This window comes from Aspergillus versicolor (genome assembly GCF_001890125.1).
Source record: "Aspergillus versicolor CBS 583.65 unplaced genomic scaffold ASPVEscaffold_2, whole genome shotgun sequence".
NCBI lineage: Eukaryota > Fungi > Ascomycota > Eurotiomycetes > Eurotiales > Aspergillaceae > Aspergillus > Aspergillus versicolor.
Window position 1 is genome coordinate 3098539 of NW_024467525.1, and position 21834 is coordinate 3120372.

General features: G+C 51.0%; 8 protein-coding genes across 8 annotated transcripts; 4 read left to right on the plus strand and 4 right to left on the minus strand.

Annotated features, from left to right (window-relative positions):
- The first annotated feature begins 1517 nt into the window (after positions 1–1517).
- ino80 (chromatin-remodeling ATPase INO80) lies at positions 1518–7263 on the plus strand. The gene is made up of 4 exons (XM_040808152.1): positions 1518–2392; positions 2535–3041; positions 3099–6879; positions 6952–7263. The coding sequence occupies exons 1-4, from the start codon at positions 1859–1861 to the stop codon at positions 7155–7157; spliced, it is 5028 nt and encodes a 1675-aa protein (XP_040664744.1). The 5' UTR covers positions 1518–1858; the 3' UTR covers positions 7158–7263.
- Positions 7264–8138: 875 nt separating this feature from the next.
- hemA (5-aminolevulinic acid synthase HemA) lies at positions 8139–10104 on the plus strand (the record flags this gene model as incomplete). Its single annotated transcript, XM_040809821.1, has 2 exons — positions 8139–8481; positions 8552–10104. 2 exons carry the CDS (start codon positions 8139–8141, stop codon positions 10102–10104), a joined length of 1896 nt encoding a protein of 631 aa, XP_040664745.1.
- Positions 10105–10604: 500 nt separating this feature from the next.
- ASPVEDRAFT_50551 (DNA-directed RNA polymerase I subunit RPA49) lies at positions 10605–12214 on the minus strand (the record flags this gene model as incomplete). Its single annotated transcript, XM_040814327.1, has 3 exons — positions 10605–11597; positions 11676–12007; positions 12067–12214. 3 exons carry the CDS (start codon positions 12212–12214, stop codon positions 10605–10607), a joined length of 1473 nt encoding a protein of 490 aa, XP_040664746.1.
- A 1340-nt stretch (positions 12215–13554) lies between these two features.
- ASPVEDRAFT_494968 (putative MFS transporter) lies at positions 13555–15771 on the minus strand. Its single transcript, XM_040814173.1, has 10 exons — positions 15641–15771; positions 15389–15575; positions 15160–15320; positions 15015–15107; positions 14925–14960; positions 14522–14878; positions 14411–14464; positions 14295–14342; positions 13933–14244; positions 13555–13878 (listed from the first exon to the last, which is right to left on the minus strand). The coding sequence occupies exons 1-10, from the start codon at positions 15651–15653 to the stop codon at positions 13634–13636; spliced, it is 1506 nt and encodes a 501-aa protein (XP_040664747.1). The 5' UTR covers positions 15654–15771; the 3' UTR covers positions 13555–13633.
- Positions 15599–16543, plus strand: ASPVEDRAFT_494779 (uncharacterized protein). The gene has a single exon (XM_040814168.1). The coding sequence runs from the start codon at positions 15891–15893 to the stop codon at positions 16386–16388; it is 498 nt and encodes a 165-aa protein (XP_040664748.1). The 5' UTR covers positions 15599–15890; the 3' UTR covers positions 16389–16543.
- A 30-nt stretch (positions 16544–16573) lies between these two features.
- On the minus strand, positions 16574–18863 carry ASPVEDRAFT_38463 (peroxisomal biogenesis factor 3). The gene is made up of 4 exons (XM_040811706.1): positions 18346–18863; positions 17912–18261; positions 17466–17859; positions 16574–17402 (listed from the first exon to the last, which is right to left on the minus strand). Exons 1-4 carry the CDS (start codon positions 18501–18503, stop codon positions 16700–16702), a joined length of 1605 nt encoding a protein of 534 aa, XP_040664749.1. The 5' UTR covers positions 18504–18863; the 3' UTR covers positions 16574–16699.
- Positions 18864–19426: 563 nt separating this feature from the next.
- Positions 19427–20196, plus strand: ASPVEDRAFT_50554 (autophagy-related protein 101; the record flags this gene model as incomplete). Its single annotated transcript, XM_040814328.1, has 3 exons — positions 19427–19505; positions 19574–19936; positions 20009–20196. The coding sequence occupies 3 exons, from the start codon at positions 19427–19429 to the stop codon at positions 20194–20196; spliced, it is 630 nt and encodes a 209-aa protein (XP_040664750.1).
- Positions 20197–20779: 583 nt separating this feature from the next.
- yop1 (putative membrane biogenesis protein (Yop1)) lies at positions 20780–21826 on the minus strand (the record flags this gene model as incomplete). The annotated part of the gene is made up of 6 exons (XM_040806172.1): positions 20780–20897; positions 20954–21011; positions 21087–21150; positions 21265–21273; positions 21343–21549; positions 21773–21826. 6 exons carry the CDS (start codon positions 21824–21826, stop codon positions 20780–20782), a joined length of 510 nt encoding a protein of 169 aa, XP_040664751.1.
- Positions 21827–21834: the final 8 nt, after the last annotated feature.

A 21834-nucleotide genomic window follows, 5' to 3' on the forward strand; every position in this document is an offset into this window, starting at 1 on the left:
CTCGCAATTCTATTCTGGGAGCCGGTGCCGTTATCGCTGAGCTCGTAAACATCTGCTATTTGTAACCTCAGTGTTCATAGCCGGAGTAAATTTATCACTCTTGAAACCTCAAAGCGAGGCAACATGAACGATCAACTCCCCGACCCAACTTCAAGGGCTGAGTGGACACAAGGACGGAAAATGCCAACCAGACCGACATATTTGTGTGAGGCGCATGGCCCTCGCGTCGTCTATGCAGCCGCCCCTCGGGGCTGATGTCGTCCGTCCTGAAACGGGTGAGCGTCGATTGAAATACCGACGATGTCTCACCTAAAGCCTCATTGTGTCTATCTCCGGAGTCCGCTGCGGCGTCGGGGTCAAAACTTGAGACCGCAGTGGCTCCTCCCGCGATGATCATCATTCATCAACCTCAAGTCTCAAGTCTCAAGAGAAATGGGTCTGGTCGCCAAGAGGGTGTGTCCAGGAAGGTCTTCCACGTATTTCTTTTGTAGAAGCTCGATCTCCACGCCTTCATCCTAGAATGGATTACCGCCAGCCAGAGTATTGAGTGTGTTGTGTTGGTTCAGAGACGCAAAAAAAAAGCCGCTGCACTCACTCTTTCCGGACATTTGCAGGCGGACACTTTCTCCAACAACTTGAAAGACGCCCAGACATTACCCGGTTACATGGCTGGGGCTCCATTGCGAAACTGGGATTCTGGCGATGTATTTCGTTTACAGTCAATGCTCTTAAGTAGATCAATTACCGTAATTTACGTTTTAAACGGCCCCAGAACATGACGCGGAGAGAGGGCGATCAACCGCAGTCCACCACAAATCCAATATCGAACGCCAAAAGCAAATGGGCCAGGCATCAGGAATGGGGATGCAAAAAGAAATGTATCATAAAACGCGCAGTTTCGAAACTAACAGGCATATAGATGACAGAACGAAATAGTGGAATCCAAGCCAATGTTGTTTGTGCTTCCCGTGCGAGGAGGAAATGGTAACGGAAATACAAATACACAGAGTTCGGATCGCCGACAAGCAACAGAAGAAAAGTGAAGCCGACGAAAGAAGACGAGCAGCAAAAGTTGGGCAAACCCGGCAAAGCAAAGGGGCAGCTTCTCGATCTCAGCACCACGAGAAGAACACTGGATCTGTCACCATCACCAGCGCCATCACACTTCCCACCCCCGTCATCCATTCCATCTCTGCTTCCACTCCCCCTTCTCCCTTCATCTCTTGCTCTTCTTCTTCCCCGGCGACACTTATCACCAGACTCAACGCCAACGGCGCCCTTCCCCATTCACGTTTTTATTGCATCGCCCCCTCCTTCTGTCTCTGCACAGTCAACGTGTGAAGATCCGCATCCAAGGAGGCTACCGATGGCTTCAGCCTGAGTGTTCTGTTCCCCGATTACGGCTGACCCGCGAAGATTTGCTGGTTCACCACACGAGGAGACACTAGGTAGAGCCAGACCCTCCGAAAGAAGATTCCTGGCAAACCCGGTAAGGCGAACTCCTGCCATCTCATTCATTTTCTTCGCCTTCTTCTCCCCATCCTCCACTCCTTCCATCAGCCCTCAACAATGTGTCCATCTTAATTCTTGATTCCATCCCCTCCTCCCTTCGACAATCCCATTTCTCATCATTCGCTCGCCTATACTTATTTTCCCAAGCAGATAGCTCGACAGCTAACGACTAACGAACGCGTGATCGCACCCTTGACGAGAACGCCCCTACTTACCCGCGCGTGGACGCCTATCTACTCTCGCAGCCAATCCATGAGCGACTGGTTCTAATCCCAATTTCTTCCCCATCGGTCGTTCCTGTCCTTAAATTCTTGTCGCCGCGTTCCGGACACACGCGGCTACCACAATGACGGGGGCTCCGCCGTATAATCCTCAGTCTCCGACTCAACAGTCTCATTACCCGGCCTACTCGCCGCCGAATAAACCGCGTCACTATTATCCCAACAATGATCAATACCAACGCCCGCCCCAGACGCCCCCTGCCTTCCAGCAGCCCAACCTGGCTCGGAGCCCTCACTACTCACAACATGCGCCTTCGCCCTTACCAGGAAGCCTACCCCCATTGAACGGGGGTGCGCCCCCACCGTCGCATCCATCCGAACCACCGCAACAGTATCAAACACATTCGGCTTCAGGGACTCAGCAATACTCCCTTCCCCGGCCTTATTCTGGGCCCCTGCTACCCGGCGGTGGCGCATCTCCATACGGTCCCTCTACCCCATCGCATGCCCATCCATCAAGTCGACCGGATAGCCAACCTCATGTCTCCCCCAAAAAGGAGCCGGAATCGCATTTTTCAATGAATCATGGCGTTCCTGCGTATTCTTCGTCTGCAATGCGAGAGCGAGAACCGAGACCGGTTTCTCCTCCGAAGGAAGCTGTGCGTCTTTCCTTTCCTTTCCTTTCCTTTTTTTTTTTCTTTTTTTCTCTTTTTCTTTTTGGAGTTTTTGAGTTTTACCACCCCTTCCTATAAACGGCCCCGTTTGTTTGTGTAATGCTAACATACTCTATTTTGCAAACAGAAACCTACTCGTGCTGCGGACCCGATGTCTTTTGCTAGCATCCTTTCAGGTCCTACTGAAGAGCGCTCCCCTCCAAAGAAACAGTCTCCTCCTCCCGGGCTAGCTTCTGTTCATTCAGCTGCGCCTTCAGTGAATGCTGCGAGCTTAAGTCCTCCCGCGCCGATATCTGCCCAGCCGAAAGTGAGAGACATCGAGCCGGCACCAACCCCATCGTCGGTCCGGCTCGAGAAGAAACCTAGCACAGATAAACGTCGACGCAACATGGAGAAAGACCAAGAGGGTGCCGGTATTTCGGCCAACGGTGTCGATCCCTCTAAGGCTCCCCGACCTCGCAAGATTCTGTCCGAAAAAGAGTCAGAAGTTGTCAATAAATATATGGCCGAAATTGATAATGCAGAGAAGAGCGACGTTGAGGCCCCTGGATTCGAGAAAGAGCGGGAGCGCTATCTACTCAAAGGGAAGAAACGTGCTCTAGACGTTGAACGCGCTGAAGGTCTCAGACGCAAGGTACGCTTTCCACTAACATCCTATCCAACTTATCTCCTGCTCTAACACGAGTTACAGCGTCGTCGCCATGACTATCTTCGTAAACTTGGCAAGTCGTTCGAGAGACAAGCCAACGCGGGCATGGACCGATTCCGAATCGCAAACGAAGCCTCCGTTGTTTCCGAAGTCCAAGCGAAAGAAGTTCAGGACGAAAAGGAACGCAAGAAAGATATGCAACGCAAGCGACGCCGTGAGAACACTGTCCGTATGGAAATGCAGAAGAAGCTTGAAGCAGAGCTCAAGGCGAACGAGACCCAAGATTCTGCCGAAAAAGCCAAGTTCCTACGGGAAGCTGAAAGGGCCCAGAGGAAAATCAAGACTACAAAGAGAGCTCTGGAAGGCGTCACTTCGCCCGAAGAAATTGGCGAGATTACCCCGTTGGCACCCAATCTTGAAGGGGGCACCACCAGCTCCTTCCACATTGGCCGAAACTCACCATCAAGGCGAAAGTCCGGACGGGGAGGCCCTGTTACACGGCCTAAGAAGTCCAAGGAGCAGAAGCAAGCCGAGAAGGATGCTGCCGAAGCTGCGTATGCAGCTATGGAGAATGACGAGCCTTTGCCTCTCGCTCCCAAGGAGGATCCACGAAAGGAGGCTCTCAAGAAGGACGCCAAGGGAGGTCGATCCAAAGAAGCCTCTCCCGCTCCCCTTTCTACATACGAGTCAAAGGGGTACAATCAGATCTATGAACAGATCTGGAGGGATATCGCACGTAAAGATATCCCTAAGGTCTACCGCACCAAGGTTAATTCTCTCAGTACTCGTCAAGAGAACCTGCGCAAGACTGCCCAGCTCGCCAGTAAGCAATCCCGCAAGTGGCAGGAACGCACCAACAAGAGTATGAAAGACACTCAAGCCCGCGCTAAACGGAGTATGCGTGAGATGATGTCTTTCTGGAAACGAAACGAGCGTGAAGAGCGTGACTTGCGTCGTCTGGCTGAGAAACAAGAACTTGAGTCGGCAAAAAGGGCAGAGGCGGAGCGCGAAGCCAACCGCCAGAAGCGCAAACTCAATTTCCTCATCTCACAGACCGAACTGTATTCTCACTTCATCGGTCGGAAGATCCCTGGAGCAGATGGAGATGTCTCTGGGGATTCGGGAGCGGAAGGTGCCAATGCGATCGACTTGCCCTCTGGCCCAGCGGGTGCGAAGGTCACCAATTTCGAGGACTTGGACTTCGATGCTGAAGATGATACCGCCTTGCGACAGGCTGCTATGGCCAACGCCCAAAACGCCGTCCAGCAAGCACAGGATAGAGCTCGCGCCTTCGATAATCCCGACCAGAACCCGATGGATACAATGGATGATGAACTGAACTTCCAGAACCCGACGAGTTTGGGTGACATTGAAATCTCACAGCCCACGATGCTCACAGCCAAACTGAAGGAATACCAATTGAAGGGTTTGAACTGGCTTGTCAATTTGTATGAGCAGGGTATCAACGGTATCTTAGCAGATGAGATGGGTCTCGGTAAAACGATCCAGTCTATCTCTGTCATGGCTTACCTCGCCGAAGTCCATAATATTTGGGGCCCGTTCCTGGTTATCGCGCCAGCTTCAACCCTCCACAATTGGCAACAAGAGATCACCAAGTTTGTCCCTAATATCAAGGTTTTGCCTTACTGGGGTTCTGCCAAAGACCGCAAGATCCTCCGTAAGTTCTGGGACCGCAAACATATTACCTACACCAAGGAGTCGGAGTTCCACGTGCTGGTGACATCCTACCAACTCGTGGTTCTTGACTCGCAATACTTCCAGAAAGTCAAATGGCAGTACATGATTCTTGACGAAGCCCAGGCTATCAAATCATCACAGAGTTCACGTTGGAAGAGTCTCCTCGGCTTCCACTGCCGTAACCGTCTCCTGTTGACAGGTACACCTATTCAAAACAACATGCAGGAGCTGTGGGCACTTCTCCACTTCATTATGCCCACTCTCTTCGACTCCCACGACGAGTTCAGTGAATGGTTTTCAAAGGACATTGAATCTCACGCGCAGAGTAATACGAAACTTAACGAGGACCAACTGAGGCGTCTCCATATGATCTTGAAGCCTTTCATGTTACGCCGAGTCAAGAAGCATGTTCAACAAGAACTCGGTGACAAGGTGGAGAAGGATATTTTCTGCGACCTTACCTACCGTCAACGTGCCCTGTATGCTAATTTGCGGAACCGTGTCAGCATCATGGATCTCATCGAGAAGGCTGCTGTTGGTGATGAAACGGACAGCACCACGCTGATGAACTTGGTTATGCAATTCCGAAAGGTTTGCAACCACCCGGATTTATTTGAACGAGCCGAAACCAAGTCCCCCTTCTCGCTTGCACACTTTGCAGAGACAGCTTCTTTTGTTAGAGAGGGCTACAACGTCGATGTTGCCTATTCGACACGTAACCTGCTCGAGTTTCCCGTGCCACGAATGCTTCTCAAATCTGCCGGCCGTGTGGATATAGCAGGACCCGATAATTCCAAGGCCGGTTTCCATGCGAAATATTTATCTCATTTGATGAATATATTCACGCCGGAAAATATCAAACACAGTGTGGAGGATGACGGCGCGTTCTCTTTCTTACGGTTTGTGGACACGTCAGCCGGAGAGGCGTTCGATTTCTCTCATCAAGGCGTCTTTGAGCGCGCCGTCCGCCGCCGAGGAGAGACCAACAGGTTATCTCGTCTCAACGCCGTATATGATGAGGAGGATGGGGCATTGACCACCACTCTTCCTCACACCTTGCTTAATATCGCCCAGCGCAATGACCGCCAGGCGGTTCATGATGTCGCACAGGAGGGGTATATGCGTGAACTCATGAGCGTCTCTCGCACTGTCTTTGAAAATGAGGGTCTCGATGTCATTGAGCCCTGTGCTAGCCCTGCGGCATCTGCGCCGCCAATCACGCTCGTGTCCTCAAGCCAAGAGGCCGGTATGGAGACGAAGGATTCTCTTTTCAACATTCCTATTCAGCACGTCTTGTTCGACTCTCCTTCAAAGGCCATGGAAGAGCAAATTGTCGAGCAGCAGGTGGACCCATCGCCTTACTCACTCGCTCCAATGTTGCCCCAGCCACTTTCAACCAAGGGTCGTTATACACATATCGAGGTACCCTCTATGCGGCGCTTTGTCACGGATTCTGGTAAATTAGCCAAGCTTGACGAGCTTCTGCGAGAACTCAAGGCGGGAGGCCACCGTGTGCTACTTTACTTCCAGATGACGCGCATGATCGACCTCATGGAGGAGTATCTAACCTACCGCAACTACAAGTATTGCCGCTTGGATGGAAGCACGAAGCTCGAGGATCGTCGTGATACAGTGGCGGACTTCCAACAACGCTCTGATATCTTTGTATTCCTTTTGTCTACTCGTGCCGGTGGTCTTGGTATCAATTTGACTGCTGCAGACACTGTCATTTTCTACGATTCGGATTGGAACCCCACGATTGATTCGCAAGCCATGGACCGAGCTCATCGCCTTGGTCAAACTCGACAGGTCACAGTGTACCGGCTTATCACTCGCTCCACCATCGAAGAGCGTATCCGCAAACGGGCGTTGCAGAAGGAGGAAGTGCAGCGAGTTGTTATTTCAGGTGGCGCAGCCGGAGGCGTCGATTTCAACACCCGCAACCGCGAGAACAAGGCGAAGGACATTGCCATGTGGCTGGCTGATGACGAGCAGGCGGAACTTATCGAGCAGAAAGAAAGGGAAGCGATTGAACGTGGTGAAACATTCGGTGCTGGCAAAGGAGGCAAAAAGAATGCTCAGAAGAAAAAGAAGGATATCACATTGGATGATATGTACCACGAAGGTATGTTTCCACTCTTCGCCGTTAAAGAAATTTTATTGGTCGAGTCGATTCTAACAAATTTTCTCATTACAGGTGAAGGAAACTTTGATGATGCTAGTGCCAAACCATCAGGAGCTGCGACTCCTGTGTCGACAGCGGAAAATCTGGGGACGCCATCGGCTGGTACACCTGTCCCCAAACGAGGACGTGGCCGAGGTGGAGGAAAGGGTACATCCAAAAGAGCTAAGACAACCAAAGAACGACTCCGTCTCATTGACGGCGATGGGGGTCTAGCTTAGGCTGATGAATTGGTGATTCTATTATATTTGCATGACGGCGTTCTGTTTTCCCTACCTTTCTTCGGTCTTTTTTTATTTTTATTTTATTTTATTTTTATTTTTTTTTTTCACTGTCTTTTGCACTATACTTTTCTTTCTTTCCTGGGCAAACCAGGTACATTTGCCTTGTATTAACATTATTCTGTGTCAAAAGACAAAGATGGCGATTTGGTATGCTGATTCCACTGGGAAGTGGAAGCATGATGTCAGAGATGGACAGGTATTTAGACATGTTGTTTGTACACATGCATACGCCTTTGAGAGTTCAGGTGCTGGTTTAGTGGTGGTTTGGCCACTGGTTATTACTGTTGTTATAATAGCAGCTCTATGGAGTATTTCCCGCGATAATGGAAACATATGGAATTACCTTACCAGTGAAGAATGGCCTGGACTCGGGATCTGCTTCCCGAGAGGGAAATACTGTACGATCACAGCGACGCAAGGTTGTCTGGGAATCACAGGCGGCGAGCCGGTAAACGTTCCCATGAAGCGTTAGCCTCGGCCAGCGGAGCCGTGGGCCGTAATCCGAATACGTACCAGAATACACTGAAGAGTTCTGAAGATGAGGAGTCCCAGATTCCAGCGCCTGTTGCTGACTGACCAAGGCCTCTGACTAACACGAATACGGCCGGGATCTGTGTAACTTTACAGTGACTGTCAAGGAACCCCGGTGTAATTTCGCATCTGCGGCCAAATAAGCCAATCACAACGCCAGAGTTGTCATCGCCAGGCGCTAGACCGCCTCTGGCAGGGCCCCCTCTCCCCACACGAGCGAGTCACGAGCAAGACTCAAGTTTAGAGGCCGAAATTTCCACAAGTTGATGGCACCCGCCGCCGCTCCGTATTTAGACACTCCAATCCCCCTCTCGACTTCTCCCTGCCATCCACACTCATCTATATCTTAAATCCGCTCTCCATCGATTCCAGGAACTATCCGTATCAATGGAGGCCCTTCTCCAGCAATCCCGGGCCATGTGCCCATTCCTCAAGCGCAGCTCGCCGACCACGCTTCGCTCGCTGGCCACCGCTACTCGGCCCAGCACGAGCCCTGGAGGAGGTACCATGTCCAACTTGCAGAGACTGGCTCACCGTTGCCCCGTCATGAGCAAGGCCCTCGCCGTCCAGACTTCCCGCATGAACGGTACCAAGCGGTTTACTTCGTCCGCGGCCGGCGTAGCCACCACCACCAAGGCTGCCCGAACCACACCATGTAAGAGGGCGCTGCACTCTACGACAGGAAACGGTGCCAACATGAGCACCGAGTTCCACAAGGAGTCTCAGCAAAGTATGTCTTACCCTGATGACGCTGCTATTCAATTGCCCGGTTTCAGCCACTGACTTGCGAATTTCCTCAGTCCATCCCGGTTTCTCCAAGACTGCCGCCAGTCCCCGCGTCCAGTCGGCCGCAGCTATGACCGGTTCTTCCCCCAGTGCTCCTGCAGCTAAGCCATTCGACTACAATGGCTTCTACAATACCGAGCTGCAGAAGAAACACCAGGACAAGTCGTACCGCTATTTCAACAACATCAATCGCCTTGCCCAGGAGTTCCCCCGCGCTCATACTTCCTCTAGAGAGGAAAAGGTGACTGTCTGGTGCTCGAACGACTACCTCGGAATGGGTCGCAACCCTGAGGTGCTTTCGACTATGCATAAGACACTCGATACCTATGGAGCTGGAGCTGGAGGAACCCGTAACATCTCCGGACACAACCAGCATGCGGTCGGGCTGGAGAATACTCTTGCAAAACTCCACGGCAAAGAGGGAGCTTTGGTTTTCAGCTCATGCTTCGTTGCCAACGACGCTACCCTCGCCACTCTGGGCAGCAAGATGCCCGACTGTGTCATTCTATCCGACTCGCTTAACCACGCGTCGATGATTCAGGGTATCCGCCACTCCGGCGCCAAAAAAATGGTCTTCAAGCACAACGACCTGGTCGACCTCGAGACAAAGCTTGCGTCTCTCCCTCTTAATGTTCCGAAGATCATTGCTTTCGAATCGGTTTATAGCATGTGCGGCTCTATTGCTCCAATTGAGCAGATTTGTGATTTGGCAGACAAGTACGGCGCCATCACTTTCCTAGATGAGGTCCACGCCGTTGGCATGTATGGGCCCCACGGTGCCGGAGTTGCCGAGCATCTTGATTACGATGTCTATGCGTCCCAGGACACCGCAAACCCTCTCAGCACTAAGGGAACCGTAATGGATCGAATTGATATCATCACCGGTACCCTCGGAAAAGCATACGGATGTGTCGGTGGCTACATCGCTGGCTCTGCTGCGCTAGTTGACACAATCCGCTCGCTTGCTCCAGGATTTATTTTCACAACCTCTCTTCCACCGGCAACCATGGCCGGCGCCGATGCTGCAATCCAGTATCAATCTCGCTACCAACAGGACCGTGTCCTTCAGCAGCTGCACACTCGTGCTGTTAAGCAATCATTCAAGAACTTGGACATCCCCGTGATTCCTAACCCGTCTCACATTGTCCCTCTGCTTGTTGGCGACGCGGAACTCGCCAAGCAGGCGTCTGACAAGCTTCTTGAGGAGCACGGTATCTATGTCCAAGCAATTAACTACCCCACTGTGCCGCGCGGCGAAGAACGGCTCAGAATCACTCCCACCCCTGGACACACCCAGGAACTCCGCAACCACCTCGTTCAAGCAGTCAATACTGTCTGGAATGACCTCGGAATCAAACGTGCAAGCGACTGGCAGGCCATGGGCGGCTTCGTCGGCGTTGGCGTGGAAGCTGCTGAGCTCGAGAACCAGCCCATCTGGTCCGACGTGCAGCTGGAGCTCCAGCCAAATGAAACCCTGGAAGCTGCCGTGGAACGTGAGTTCCACGCCGCACCGGTTCCGCGCATGGCACCCGCCACTGCTTCGATTCCTGTCGCAGCTGCCGCTTAGGTGTCCGATGTCACCGCGGTAATACTTGTGGGATAATGGTATATATACACACACACACATGTTATATATAGCCCTCCCGTCCGCTCCTTAGATAGTATGCTTGATTACGAGCTATATTTCGGGTTGACTTGATGGATACTTCAACAGGACCTGCCCGTCATTTAATTTAGGTCCAAATCCAGGAATGTCCAAACTACAAACATCTACCTTGCTATAAATCATCACCTGTAGTTTCTGCGTAGCTGAACAATACGTGGCCGTTAAATCTCGGTCAAGGCTTATCCGATAGAACTTGATTTTTAGGTCATTCACTTTACTACCTTGGTATTCACACAATGATAATGATAATAAGACAACTCTAAACGCCAATTACACGCAAACACAACTGTCCTTTTTTGTCTATATCATCTCTGCTCTTCACCACTTTCATAAGCATCATTCCCTGTACACACACCGGTGTGCATACATACATACAAAACACCCCAGACGGGGGACCCCATCTACCTCCTCCTTCCACCAGCCCGACTAACCTTGGGGAACTCCACAGGAAGCTTAAGTCTCGCGATCCTCATCGTCGCAGCCTGGGCCTTGCCACCCCGAACATCCCACTTAGCGAACTCAGTCTCCCTAGGCTTATCAACCCGACATCCCAACTCGCGGAAGTACTGCTGGATGTCTGCATTCTCACACTGCAAGTCGTCACGCAGATCCGACGGGTCCGTAGCCAGTTCATTTGGAGTGTTCCCGCCGTTGGGTGTGGGGATGCCATCTTTAACTGGTTGCGGGGGGATATGGAGCGTAAGCGCACAGATGGTAGTTTTGAGGAGGGTGATGTCGTTCTTGGAGAGGGTTGAGCCGCCGGGGGCGAACTTGCGGCGGATGGCATCGATGACAGGGTCTGGAATTTGTGGAGACGGGTCGTCGTTGGCGTTCTTTGAGCCGCCGGAGAGGAGCTGGCGCAGATCGTCGCGGGATGGGAGGCGTTTGGGGCCGCGGCCTGGTTTGCCGGAGCCGAGGGCACGGGTGAGTTCGATGAGGACGAGCACAAAGCGGAGGATCTGGAGATGTGTTGTGTTTCCGGACTCGACGACGTCGTAGATGCGGTTGGCGACGTAGCGTGAGGAGGTAATGACCTCGAGCCCGGAGGAGATGGTGTCCTGCCAGTCCTTGATGGGGAGTTGCCGGAGGGTGGCGTTGCCATTGGGGACGAGGTTTTCGATGGGGTATACCTCTGAGGGGTGTTTGGCGTCGAGGTTCGCAGGGGGTAAGGGCTTGGAGGCTTGGATTTCGGCCTGGACTGCTGCAGACTTGGCTGCGATGTCTCTTGCTGCGTCGGCGGGCATGGATTGGAGAAGAGCGGACTCTGCGGCTGTTGCGGCGCCCTCAGGGGCATTGGAGAGTTGTGCGTTTTCGGCCATGGATTCGGTTGCTTTCCGTGATTTCTTTGTGCCGAATGTGTATGTGAGGTCTGTTTTCTGTTCACGCATGGTTCTCTGTGGAGATATCATCGTTAGCATCTCGCCCTCCTATCCATAATTGATATACAAAAATGAAGGGAATAAGAAACAAACCATTTCCTCATCTTCGCTTTCGTCCTGTTCTTCTTCCGCTGAAGGCGCCCTCCTCACTGCACCTCGAAGCGTAAGTCTCCTCGCCTCAACGAACTCCCACGTCTTGCTAACAGGATCCACAACAGCAACGTAATGCTTCAGTTGGGAATCGGCATCATCGTTCGCTTCCCGTCCCGTAAAGTCCAACTTCGGGTGCTCTGAAGACTGCAGCAATAATTCTGTGGTTGCAATCCCATCGTTCCCCGCGGAATGGCCATCGACAGCATGGCTGCGGGTTCTCAGATACGGGTTCAGGCGGACATTAGGTTGCTTGGTGACTCCGGGCGTGTTTACTATTTTCCAAGTATGTTAGAAATCATACCCAGGGAAATATCAAGATAAAATCGCATACTCAGCACAGGAGCGAGCTCGCTGTCGTCTTTGGTCAAACTGGACTTTAATGGGGGGAGGCTTTGCAGATCCAGGGCTGGCTTCTTGGTTGGTCGTTCATGGCGGTCTGAGGCGCGCTTGCGCTTCTTCTCAGCCTTGTCGGAGGCCATTGTATAATATGGTTTTGAGAGGGTGGTAACTGGAGTTTCGTAGAGTGCAAAAAGGCTGCTTGCGCTGTAAAAAAAAAGTTGGAGAAAAAAGTGAAGGCGGTGAGTGTCAAGTGAAGGCGGAGAGAAACATGCCCACGAGCCTCGAGCCACGGGCCACGAGAACCCAAGAATAACTGAATTTTGAAACAGAAGCCTACAGGCGCTGGATGGCCTTTTGAGTTCGAAGATATTGAGTCTACAATTTACAGTTTACAAGAGACAATGTTGCGTTTCGGAACTTTTTGTTTCGTAATTTGATGATAAAACTCTCGAGGACCTCTCCACGACTCCAGACCTTGGGTGCACCAGCCGAGGCTGATGTCCTAAAGCCTAGAGTGTAAGAATTGACCAGTCCCCCATATCAAACTCGGAGAAGCCAGTGGCATCTGAAACTAGACAGTACAGGAAAACCGAAGACTATCAGTCACACTTGGACTGACCCCTACCAAACCCCACCAAACACATTGACCCCTCCGAGGGTAACAAGTTACGCAGAACGCAACCCCACCACCTGGTCAAAGAACAATCGAAAACGTTTGATGAACCCGAGGGATTGGATGGAAATTCATATCCGTTTCGTTTGAAAGATCGGGAAGGAAGTTCCAGTTGAACGGCGGATTCCGAAATCGATATAATAGATAAATATGAGGAGCATTGGTTGTCCCCGACCAGGCAGGCCTCATTGGAGGAGGCGAACCACGAAACGATCATAACTGGAAAATCATCATCGTGACGTCGTCAAAGATTTGTCGTGTTTAGCGTTCAACACCGAGCTTAACATGAGAAGCTGAGATGAATTGGGCGAGTAGTTTATTTGCTATTGCGACGTTAGAATCGATTGCAGGCCGATATTTTGACAACATCAGTAGTAAACTCACCTTCTAGCTCTCATCTTTCTTCTCTTACGCTTGAGACGGCGAACGCGCTTCTTTCTCCACTTGGCTCTCATCTTCGTAGAGTGACTGGTTAGGTAGTTAGTCACCGTCTAGCAGGTTTACCATGGCCATTGAGGCCGATGGGGGAGCTATTACTCACACTTCTTCGAGGATGAAAGATGGTTGGAAGAAGAACGGTTACGGGAGCGGAAGAGCTACTTAAGGTTGTGTGCGTCAGAAACCCTAGTCAGGTGACGGGTCACGTGTTAGTGCTTGACTGTTTACCGAGCCCAACATCAACGCATTATCATGACATCAATTACAGCTATTGTGGGTTCCATGTGTAATATCGGCACATATAGTCTTTCTATTTCATTCTTCAATATTGATAAGAGATCATATCTCAAGCATATATTCTTTGTGGGTATATTATCCAAGCCCTAGCCCTAGCATGGACTTCAATGGGCTTCATAGTTCATTTGAAGGATCCAACGATTTTTACATCCTAGTATGAGTAACGGAACTTCGTCGCCAAATCTCCCAAAACCTCCTCGTCCTCTTCAAGATAACTGGGGTCACCACTGGCCATGATCCGGTCCTTCTTTTGGTTTTCGCGCCACACTCTGTAGAAGTAGAGGATACAGAGGGCGCAAGTAAACGCAAGGAAGGCCACGCCAATGCTGAATCCAGTTCTCCAGAAATTCGCTTCATCTTTCGGAAGGAATGAATACGTAGCGACGATACCGCCAACTGAATTCCACGTTAGTGTTGATTCGGGGAGCAAGGCGTTAAGAGATCACCTACTGTTGCCAAAACCAACTTGCCATGCGGTTCCAACACTACGTCGGCGATGGCCCCCTAGGTTCATCGCAAACCAACAAACGACCACGGGCATGGCGCTGTAGCATCCACCAGTAACAAGGAATAGTGCTCCATATTGGACGCTGCGGTTGTTATGTATGTTCATGAGGATACCCAGGCCAGCCATCGAAATCAACATAGGAATTATGGTGAACAAGAAACGGTGTTTAAACTTGTCGGATAAGTATGCGATGCACATGGAGAATCCGAATGCCGCAGCCCAAGGTGGAATGGAGTACAGTTGAGTTTCGATTGCTTCAATCCCGATTAGAGATATGTCCAGCAGGAACCAAGGAAACACTCACGCCCATAGTTATAAGACTTGATAATGGTTGGTGCGAAGTAAGCATAGCCTGCGATAGGTCAGCTTTCTAGCTCTTCTGCTCGTGAATTAAGTTTTAGGCAAGGAGCAACGACTAACCATAGGCCGTGACAATCTGCCCGAAGTACATGAGACCACCAAGAAAGATTTTTGCTAGAGATGAAGTCAGAATGGAGGAACGGCGATCCCCGAGGGACGGACGCTACTCACGATCTTTGAAAACGGCCAGAACTTCGCGCCAGCCCATATCAGCATCATTTCCAGCCTTCCCAGAATCCTTGGCCAACTTCGCCCGGAGAAAATCCCGCTCTTCCTCCGAGAGCCATTTCACATCCTCGGGGAAGTCAGGGAGGAAGAAGAACAAGATTATGGCGACCACAGCTGTGAGCAATCCTTCGACAATGAACACCCATCGCCACCCCGCAAGGTCACGGACGCCGTGCATCTTTCCAAGACCAGCAGCAAGCACACCGCCAAAAGCACCAGCTAGCGTGGTAGAGCTAAAGAAGAAACTGAATCGTTTTTGGGCCTCGCTGCGCTTGTACCACATTCCCAGCAAATAGAAGCCTGGGAGCGGTTAATACACAAAACAAATTTAGCAACGGGGAAATACACTCACATCCAGGAAACATGCCGGTCTCAAACATTCCTACATTAACCTTTTAGCCACGGATCTTTTTTGAATACAGTGCAATGCACCTACCCAAAAACCAACGGGTAGTCATTAAACCACCCCAGTTCGTGACTAAGCCCTGGCAGATGGTGACAATGCCGAATAAGAACATGCAGAGTGACACTGCAGCAGTCAGCGACGCAGACTAAGGGGGAAAGAAAGATCCGGCACATACACCAAACATGGGGCCGCAATTTCTTGAGAAGGATGTTGGAAGGGATTTCGAAGAGAACGTAGGGAACGAAGAAAATAGTCAAGGCTGTGTTGTATTTTGTTCCTTCTGCGATACCCAGATCCGTGGTCATGCCTAGGACTGCCGCATTACTGATATTAACCCTAAAAAAGAAGAAAAATCAACTCTAGTCGTAGGCGCATTCGCTGCAGTGGGGAGTGGGTTCTCGTACCGGTCAAGGAAGGCAAGCAGGTACATGATGCACAAGCAGGGAACGACGTGGAAATCGACCTTGGCCATGAGCTTGCGCTCCGTAGTCTTGGTGAGCAAGGGGAGGTCGTTGGACCCCATCGACGACGTCTGCGTTTGCTCCTGCGCCTCGCCGCCCTTTTCAGGCGCATGGCTGGGGTCGTGGCTCTCTTCTGTTTCGCGATCTATACATCAGCACCGCAACATCCACAATCTGAGTCAGTAGAGCACGCACCCAGGACTCCCATTATATACGATCTGCCGCAGTCGCAGTGTCTTGTCGCCGGAAGAGTGTGAATGGGGTTCAGCAAGCCCAGTGAGTCAGGGGAAAAGAAACTGGTAAGCGGAGGGAAATTGGCCAGCGCAACAGAACGGCGCGGGAGCGAGCTGGATTCCTCAGCCGGTGTCGGCTTTTGTCCGAGCTCGGAGATGTAACCTCAGGAGGGGGGCCAAACGAAGGGCACGCGACGGATTAGCGGACAGCGATGGGAGAGGAAAGAAATTGGCACGAGAGGGAAAGGACAGGAAGGGAAGCATTTTTCTTTCTCATGGACAAACTAGCAGCGGGGGGGTTCTCACGAAATCCGGCCACCAGGAGGCCCTGGAAGCATGACAAGTTGGGGATCGTGGAAGATCACAAAGGTGCAGCGTCCACAAGAAGACATGATCTACCCCGAAGGAAACAAAGAGCTCAAAATCAGAATCCGCCATGCACAGCGAATCCACTTGGCAGCAGAGAAGCATTCATAACTTGCATTAGTATAGCTAATTCATCTTCGCCTGGCAGGCTGAACAGTATGCTTGCAATTCTGGCTTTTCCCAAGCATTTCATAGCGCCGTCGATGCAACTCAAACAGTGCACATTCGGATCCCCCCTTAGCCAATCCGAGGCGCAAAAATTGGTGTCACTCCAAGCTTCCCCTCAACCCACCGCGCCACAATATATTAACCCACCAAATCCACCGAGTCCCTTGATCCGATGAACATCCGTTCGGCTATTCGGCTCCCCCACAGATCACGGTTATTATGTAAGCCTGTCAAGCCTTAACTAACTAGCTACACCTTACGGAGTGATGATGGAGACTCGGAGTACACCATACACGTTAGGTAGGTATATCCTCCAATGTATTATTCGCTACCTAATATCTGACGTCCTAATTCACGCGTCAAGAATTCGTGCTATTCAGCTTGGATATAATATTACAATCACCACCCAGTTAGCCTTCATAGATGAGAGTGGATGGTATCACGGCCGTATGCCTTCAGAGTTTATCTGTCACCAGGCTCGTCGAGCCTATGCTGCAGGTCCACTGCCTGGTTGTTCTTCAACAGCCCTTCCCCATGCCTTCTCCAAATCATTATTATCAAATCCCGGTACGGTTGATACCCCTCGAGCAACCCGGTCATGATCGAGCTCGCCGTCGTCCTGGGCAACAATTATAGGGGAAGAAGAAACGGAGTCTGGCACTGTGCCTGCCCCGCCGGAGGATCCGGATCCGGATCCAGCACCGAGAAGCTCTGAGTCGAAGTTTGAGCTGTACACCACTGCCGCGAATGCTTCCAGCTCCCGAACGCCTTGGTCCATTGCGGACACGTATAGATTTGGAGGAGAGGCCCCGTTGCCAATAACATGTGCTTGTCGAGCAAGCACTGCCAGGACATTCGCCAGCTTCGTCTTGAGTTCGGAATCCTGCCAGGGTGGAATAATTGTACCAACAGATGTAAAGGATTGTGGTGCAGTCACGGGCCCCGCGGATTTGAATGCATCCGCCTTGCACTGCTGTATCAATGTCTCGAAACATTCATTGTTCAGAAGCATCTGAACACGAGTAAATGTTGGGGAGTCGATTAGGTCGGCCGTCTCATCGAGGAGGTGTCGTAGCGTCGCCGCGGTTTGGGGGGTGGCAGCTTCTGTAACCCCGAGGACGCCAGATTCCTCAAGCAGGTTATCTTCTTCTTCTCGTGGAGGAAGTAAATAGGAGAGCCACTTTCGGTGCCTTCCCGCTCAGTTAGTAAACGGAATTTCCAACTCGGATACCGAGCCTATAGGGTAAACGTACTTCCTATCTTCCTCAGTGTTGCCTTCAACCTTCTTTCGAACTTGGAGAGTCAATTCCGATAGTTTCTCAAACGAAATATCATCCCGTGGGTTAAGTGAACCAAACACCTCCTCCACTGCCGTCTGAACCTCCTCCATCAATAGCTTCCAGCCACGGTGGAGCAGCCACCAGCTAAAGGCGAGATACCGTCGGTTAGTCTCGAAATCATTTCCCAAGGTCTGCGTAAGATCATCATCGTGGTCCTCTAGCCTAATCGTCGAAGAGTCGGCGGGGGGTGTGGCTAGAGAAATCACACTCGAAAGGTAGTTCCGGCGGCCAAGTAGGTTGAGTTGGACGCGTGTGAAGATAGTCAACAACGATAGGGTATATATGAGGGTGAATGCTCGAGTAGTCGCTAAACAGTGTCAGTCTCAGAGGGAAATATTATACACAGCGGATAGACACACAGGTAATCTTGACCTCGTTCCAAAGCTGGGTCTTGTTCCGCTTCGGCTGGGAGGATGGATCTCCTTCAACAGTCGAATCGCCGAGTTGGCTGGTACGCAGGAAAGAATCACTTGACAGGCTTTTTCTATCGTCGTCGGGCAGACTGGGGGTTACAGAGCTCATGTCCGACCCGGTTGTTGTCCCTTCCCCGGCATTAAGACGGGCCAGCCGCTCCGCGCGTTTCTTCTGTAGCTCCTTCGTCAACTCCTCCACCGGGAGCGCCTCTAAGATGTCCTCTGCCGCAGTCGGCAGCAAAGCCAGCACGGTATATGTACAATCAGTCTGGTTTTGCTCAAATCGTCGTCGTAAACTGCGGAGTGAAACAAGGCAGTCAGCCTCCGTCGCCGAGCACGCGAGTCAGGTGGGGATAGATAACAGGAGGCAAATCACTCACTTCTCTCTGGAAATACGGTCACTGCTCATGCGTTCTCGTGCTTCCGAAATCTTGGACAGTACATATTGTCCTGCAAGATATCCTACTCCGATGACGCCTGTGCCGATTGCGAGGGTTTTGCGATTGCGCCGAAACCAGCGCCTCGTAGCACTGATCATGGTGGAGCGAAGGGGGATTGGAGGTCAACTTCACGCGAATACCGAACCAATGCAGTTCATCATATACAATATAAATCTGAATAGATACTAGAATGGAGCAGAAGCAATAATTAGATAGATAGGGAAGATGGAGCAGAAGAGAGGAAGACAGGTCATTGATGGCGATCACAGCAACCGAGAATGACGGTCGGAGAATGGACGCGGCCTCGGCTAAACCGATTGCCTTATGATAAGGATACGCGAACAACCAAGCAAGTGCTCGGGGGCTATAGTAATGATAACAAGGCTTGTTCTATCACGATATACTAGCCTTCTTGGAGCTTAGTCTATTGCGGCATTCCTTCGGTAGTTAAATGCACCTCCAGTTGTATAGTGCAGCCCTCTCCTTGTCTGCTGTGCCCAACTGGAGGTATGCTGAGGTCACGGGAGCCCTTGCTGTCATAATTTCAATAAAATACCGGCTTGTGGCGGGGAAGTCGCGTCACAGCCGTACGTCTCCGTAATTTTATCATGAGTCGTCCTCCCCGGATGAGGACTCTTGTCCCTTTCACCTGCAACTTCGCTCAACGAGACAAAGGGATATATCCTCGCTGAGGGCACCATGTTTTCTACCTATGTGGACTTTCCTATATGATCTTTTCTCCTAGCGGACTAGGCGACTTCACCCTGCCATTTCCACAGCCCGCGATCACTGCGTTTCTGCTGTCTCCAACACCAAACCGGCTTATCTTGGCCCCCACGTAGCCAGAACAGCTCTTCGACCCAGCTCGTCATAGCTAGTCGTCACCGGAGTCCCCCCACATCTTCTATTTATTCTCAGAGAACTCAAACAGCCAGCTGTGTGATATAGTCGATCGCATTCACGCCATACTCATACTCACCCCATTCTCGCTCTCCACCCTCTCCCGTCCCGCCGCTTCGCAATGGAGCCCCGCAAAACCCCTCCAGAGTACTTCCTGGAGATCTTCGCAGACACGACCAGCGTCAGAGACGTATTAAAAGGTTTGTGGTAGTCGCTTTGTGTCCAAGATTGGTGTATATTATACCAAGCTAACATTCTCGGTGTCTAGGTGTGCTCAACCTAATATTCTTCCACCGATACTTCCCATCTATCCGTCCGACCACGTTTGATGTCCTCGATTTCACCCTCCCCGCTATAAACGACGTAGACCTCGAAACTCTAATAGACTCACGCATCAGCTCATTAGTCCGCCAACACTCAGCTTCGGGTGCTCACGACTCTGGCGGTGGTTTTGGGGGTGGTAGCGGAGGAGGCGGCGGCGTACGCGGGCGGATCGCCGTCGAATTCTACGAGAAGAAGCGCAGGCGCTCTGGTATTTGGTTCTCTGGGCTAGCGGGAAAAGGAGAAGAAGAAGTATGTTGGGAGGTGTGGAACTTGGACGTAACAATCGCCACCCCCAGGACAGAATCTGGTATGTTGGACTAATGCTCATTCACCACGCAATTCCTTACGGCCCGACACTCAGCTAACACAGACGAATTAGAGCGTGCAAAGGTCCGCAAAGCAATGGAGAACATGCTGCAGAAGGCTGCGCTCAAGATCTTGGCCGTCGTGAACCGCGACAAAGATCATCTTCCCCCAATTACGACCACGGATGCGAACCCTTTCCCATATCGTATTATATTAAATCCGCGTACGGATGGCTGGCAGAATCGTTTCGGCTTATACTAATATCACCAGTCCCCCCGCGTATATCTACTCGCTAGGGGATAGCTACTTCTGGGCTACGGTACCCAGTCTTAATCAGAAATATCATACATCACTCCCAAAGTTTCGAATAGCGTTTACCCGTATCAGTTAGTTTTTCTACTTGGGTTATAAGCTTCGAAGGAAATATTTTCATGTCATTCATGCGTCACACGAGAGATATATCAATAAGAATGACAGTCAAGGGAAACGGTACTCGAATTTATCCAAGAGGACAAATGCATCAGATATACCTATCCATCTCTGGTGAACGAGACAGATCCCGCCCCTAATCCACCAGCGATCGCAAACGTTTCTACAACAGCAAAATCATATAAAATAAAAAAAATAAGAGGTTCAAGGACGAGTCCATGTTCCAACGTTATTACCATGCAGCCCCGCATGGCTTCTCACCAATCACCACTTCCGCCAACTGTGTCAAAACAGCGAAGTCTCATTATCGTCTTCGTCGTTAATTTTTTTTATGTTCACCAGATGAGCAGGGAATAGACCTTATTTGCGGCTGTGGGAGCAAAAGCCGCAAACCTCTTATTTACGGTCGGTCTATTTACTGGTCCTTGGTGGCGGCATCAGCCTGGGCCCGGAGGTTGGCCGAGGTAGAGCCACTGTTGAAGTAGCGGCCAACAAGGGGCTGGAGGAGAGAGTTGAAGACGACTTGAGCACCGCTAAAAATTGGATTAGCCGTCGTTGCATTTGAATACATCAAGAATGGATAGCTTACTTGGTCTGGGGAAGAGCCAGCCAGAGGACAAGGACGAACTTGAAGATGTAGTAAAACGCTGTTGGGATTAAATGTTAGCATACGTTCTAAATGCCAACTCGCTTCCCAAAGAAAAGAAAAAAAAATCACTTACGGAACCAGTAAGGAGCACTGACGGCGCTCTCAATGACGGTGAAGAAAGCGTAAACAACCCAGTACTATAGATTCACATGTTAGCTTCCGGTTCTTTGCGATACGGGATCACGTGCTAGGCTCATGCCTAGGTGAAGAGCCCTGGCGGTTGCAGGGATAGAGGAATCACGAGAACATACAGTCAACCACTGGATCACGAGACATGTTAGTAAATGTGTATAATTCATTTATTGGTGTTAAGCTGGTAATGTACTCACCTGAGTGTCATCCGACTTTCCAGCTGTGAAAAGGGCGTTGAGGGAGTAGTAGGTGGGGAGGATGAAGCCAGCCAAGTTGACAAGCAATTGGCCGGCGATGTTGAAGAAGACCAGGAAGGTGTAGATTCCAGCCAGACCAAGGATGACGTACACCTTGGGGACGGAAGTCTGGCGCTCGAGGTTGTTGAGGACAGGGTACTTGGAGAGCTGTATAGGGACCTCGTTAGTTATGTTTTTAGTGCGAAAACAAAGCACGAGAGCGATAATAAGCTGGCTGGCGATCGAAAAGTGCGGTATAAAAATCTCTTGTTCAGAGCGACAAAATAGGATTGGATAGCGATGGGATAGCACTAAATATGGAGGCTATTTCGAGGGGTCGTAAAGGTACCGCACACTCCGAGCCAGTGCTAGAAACGCACAAACAACTTACCTCCTTGTCAAGCTGAGCGATGGTGTGCTGAGCACGGTCCTGGAAACTGGCCATTTTTTCTG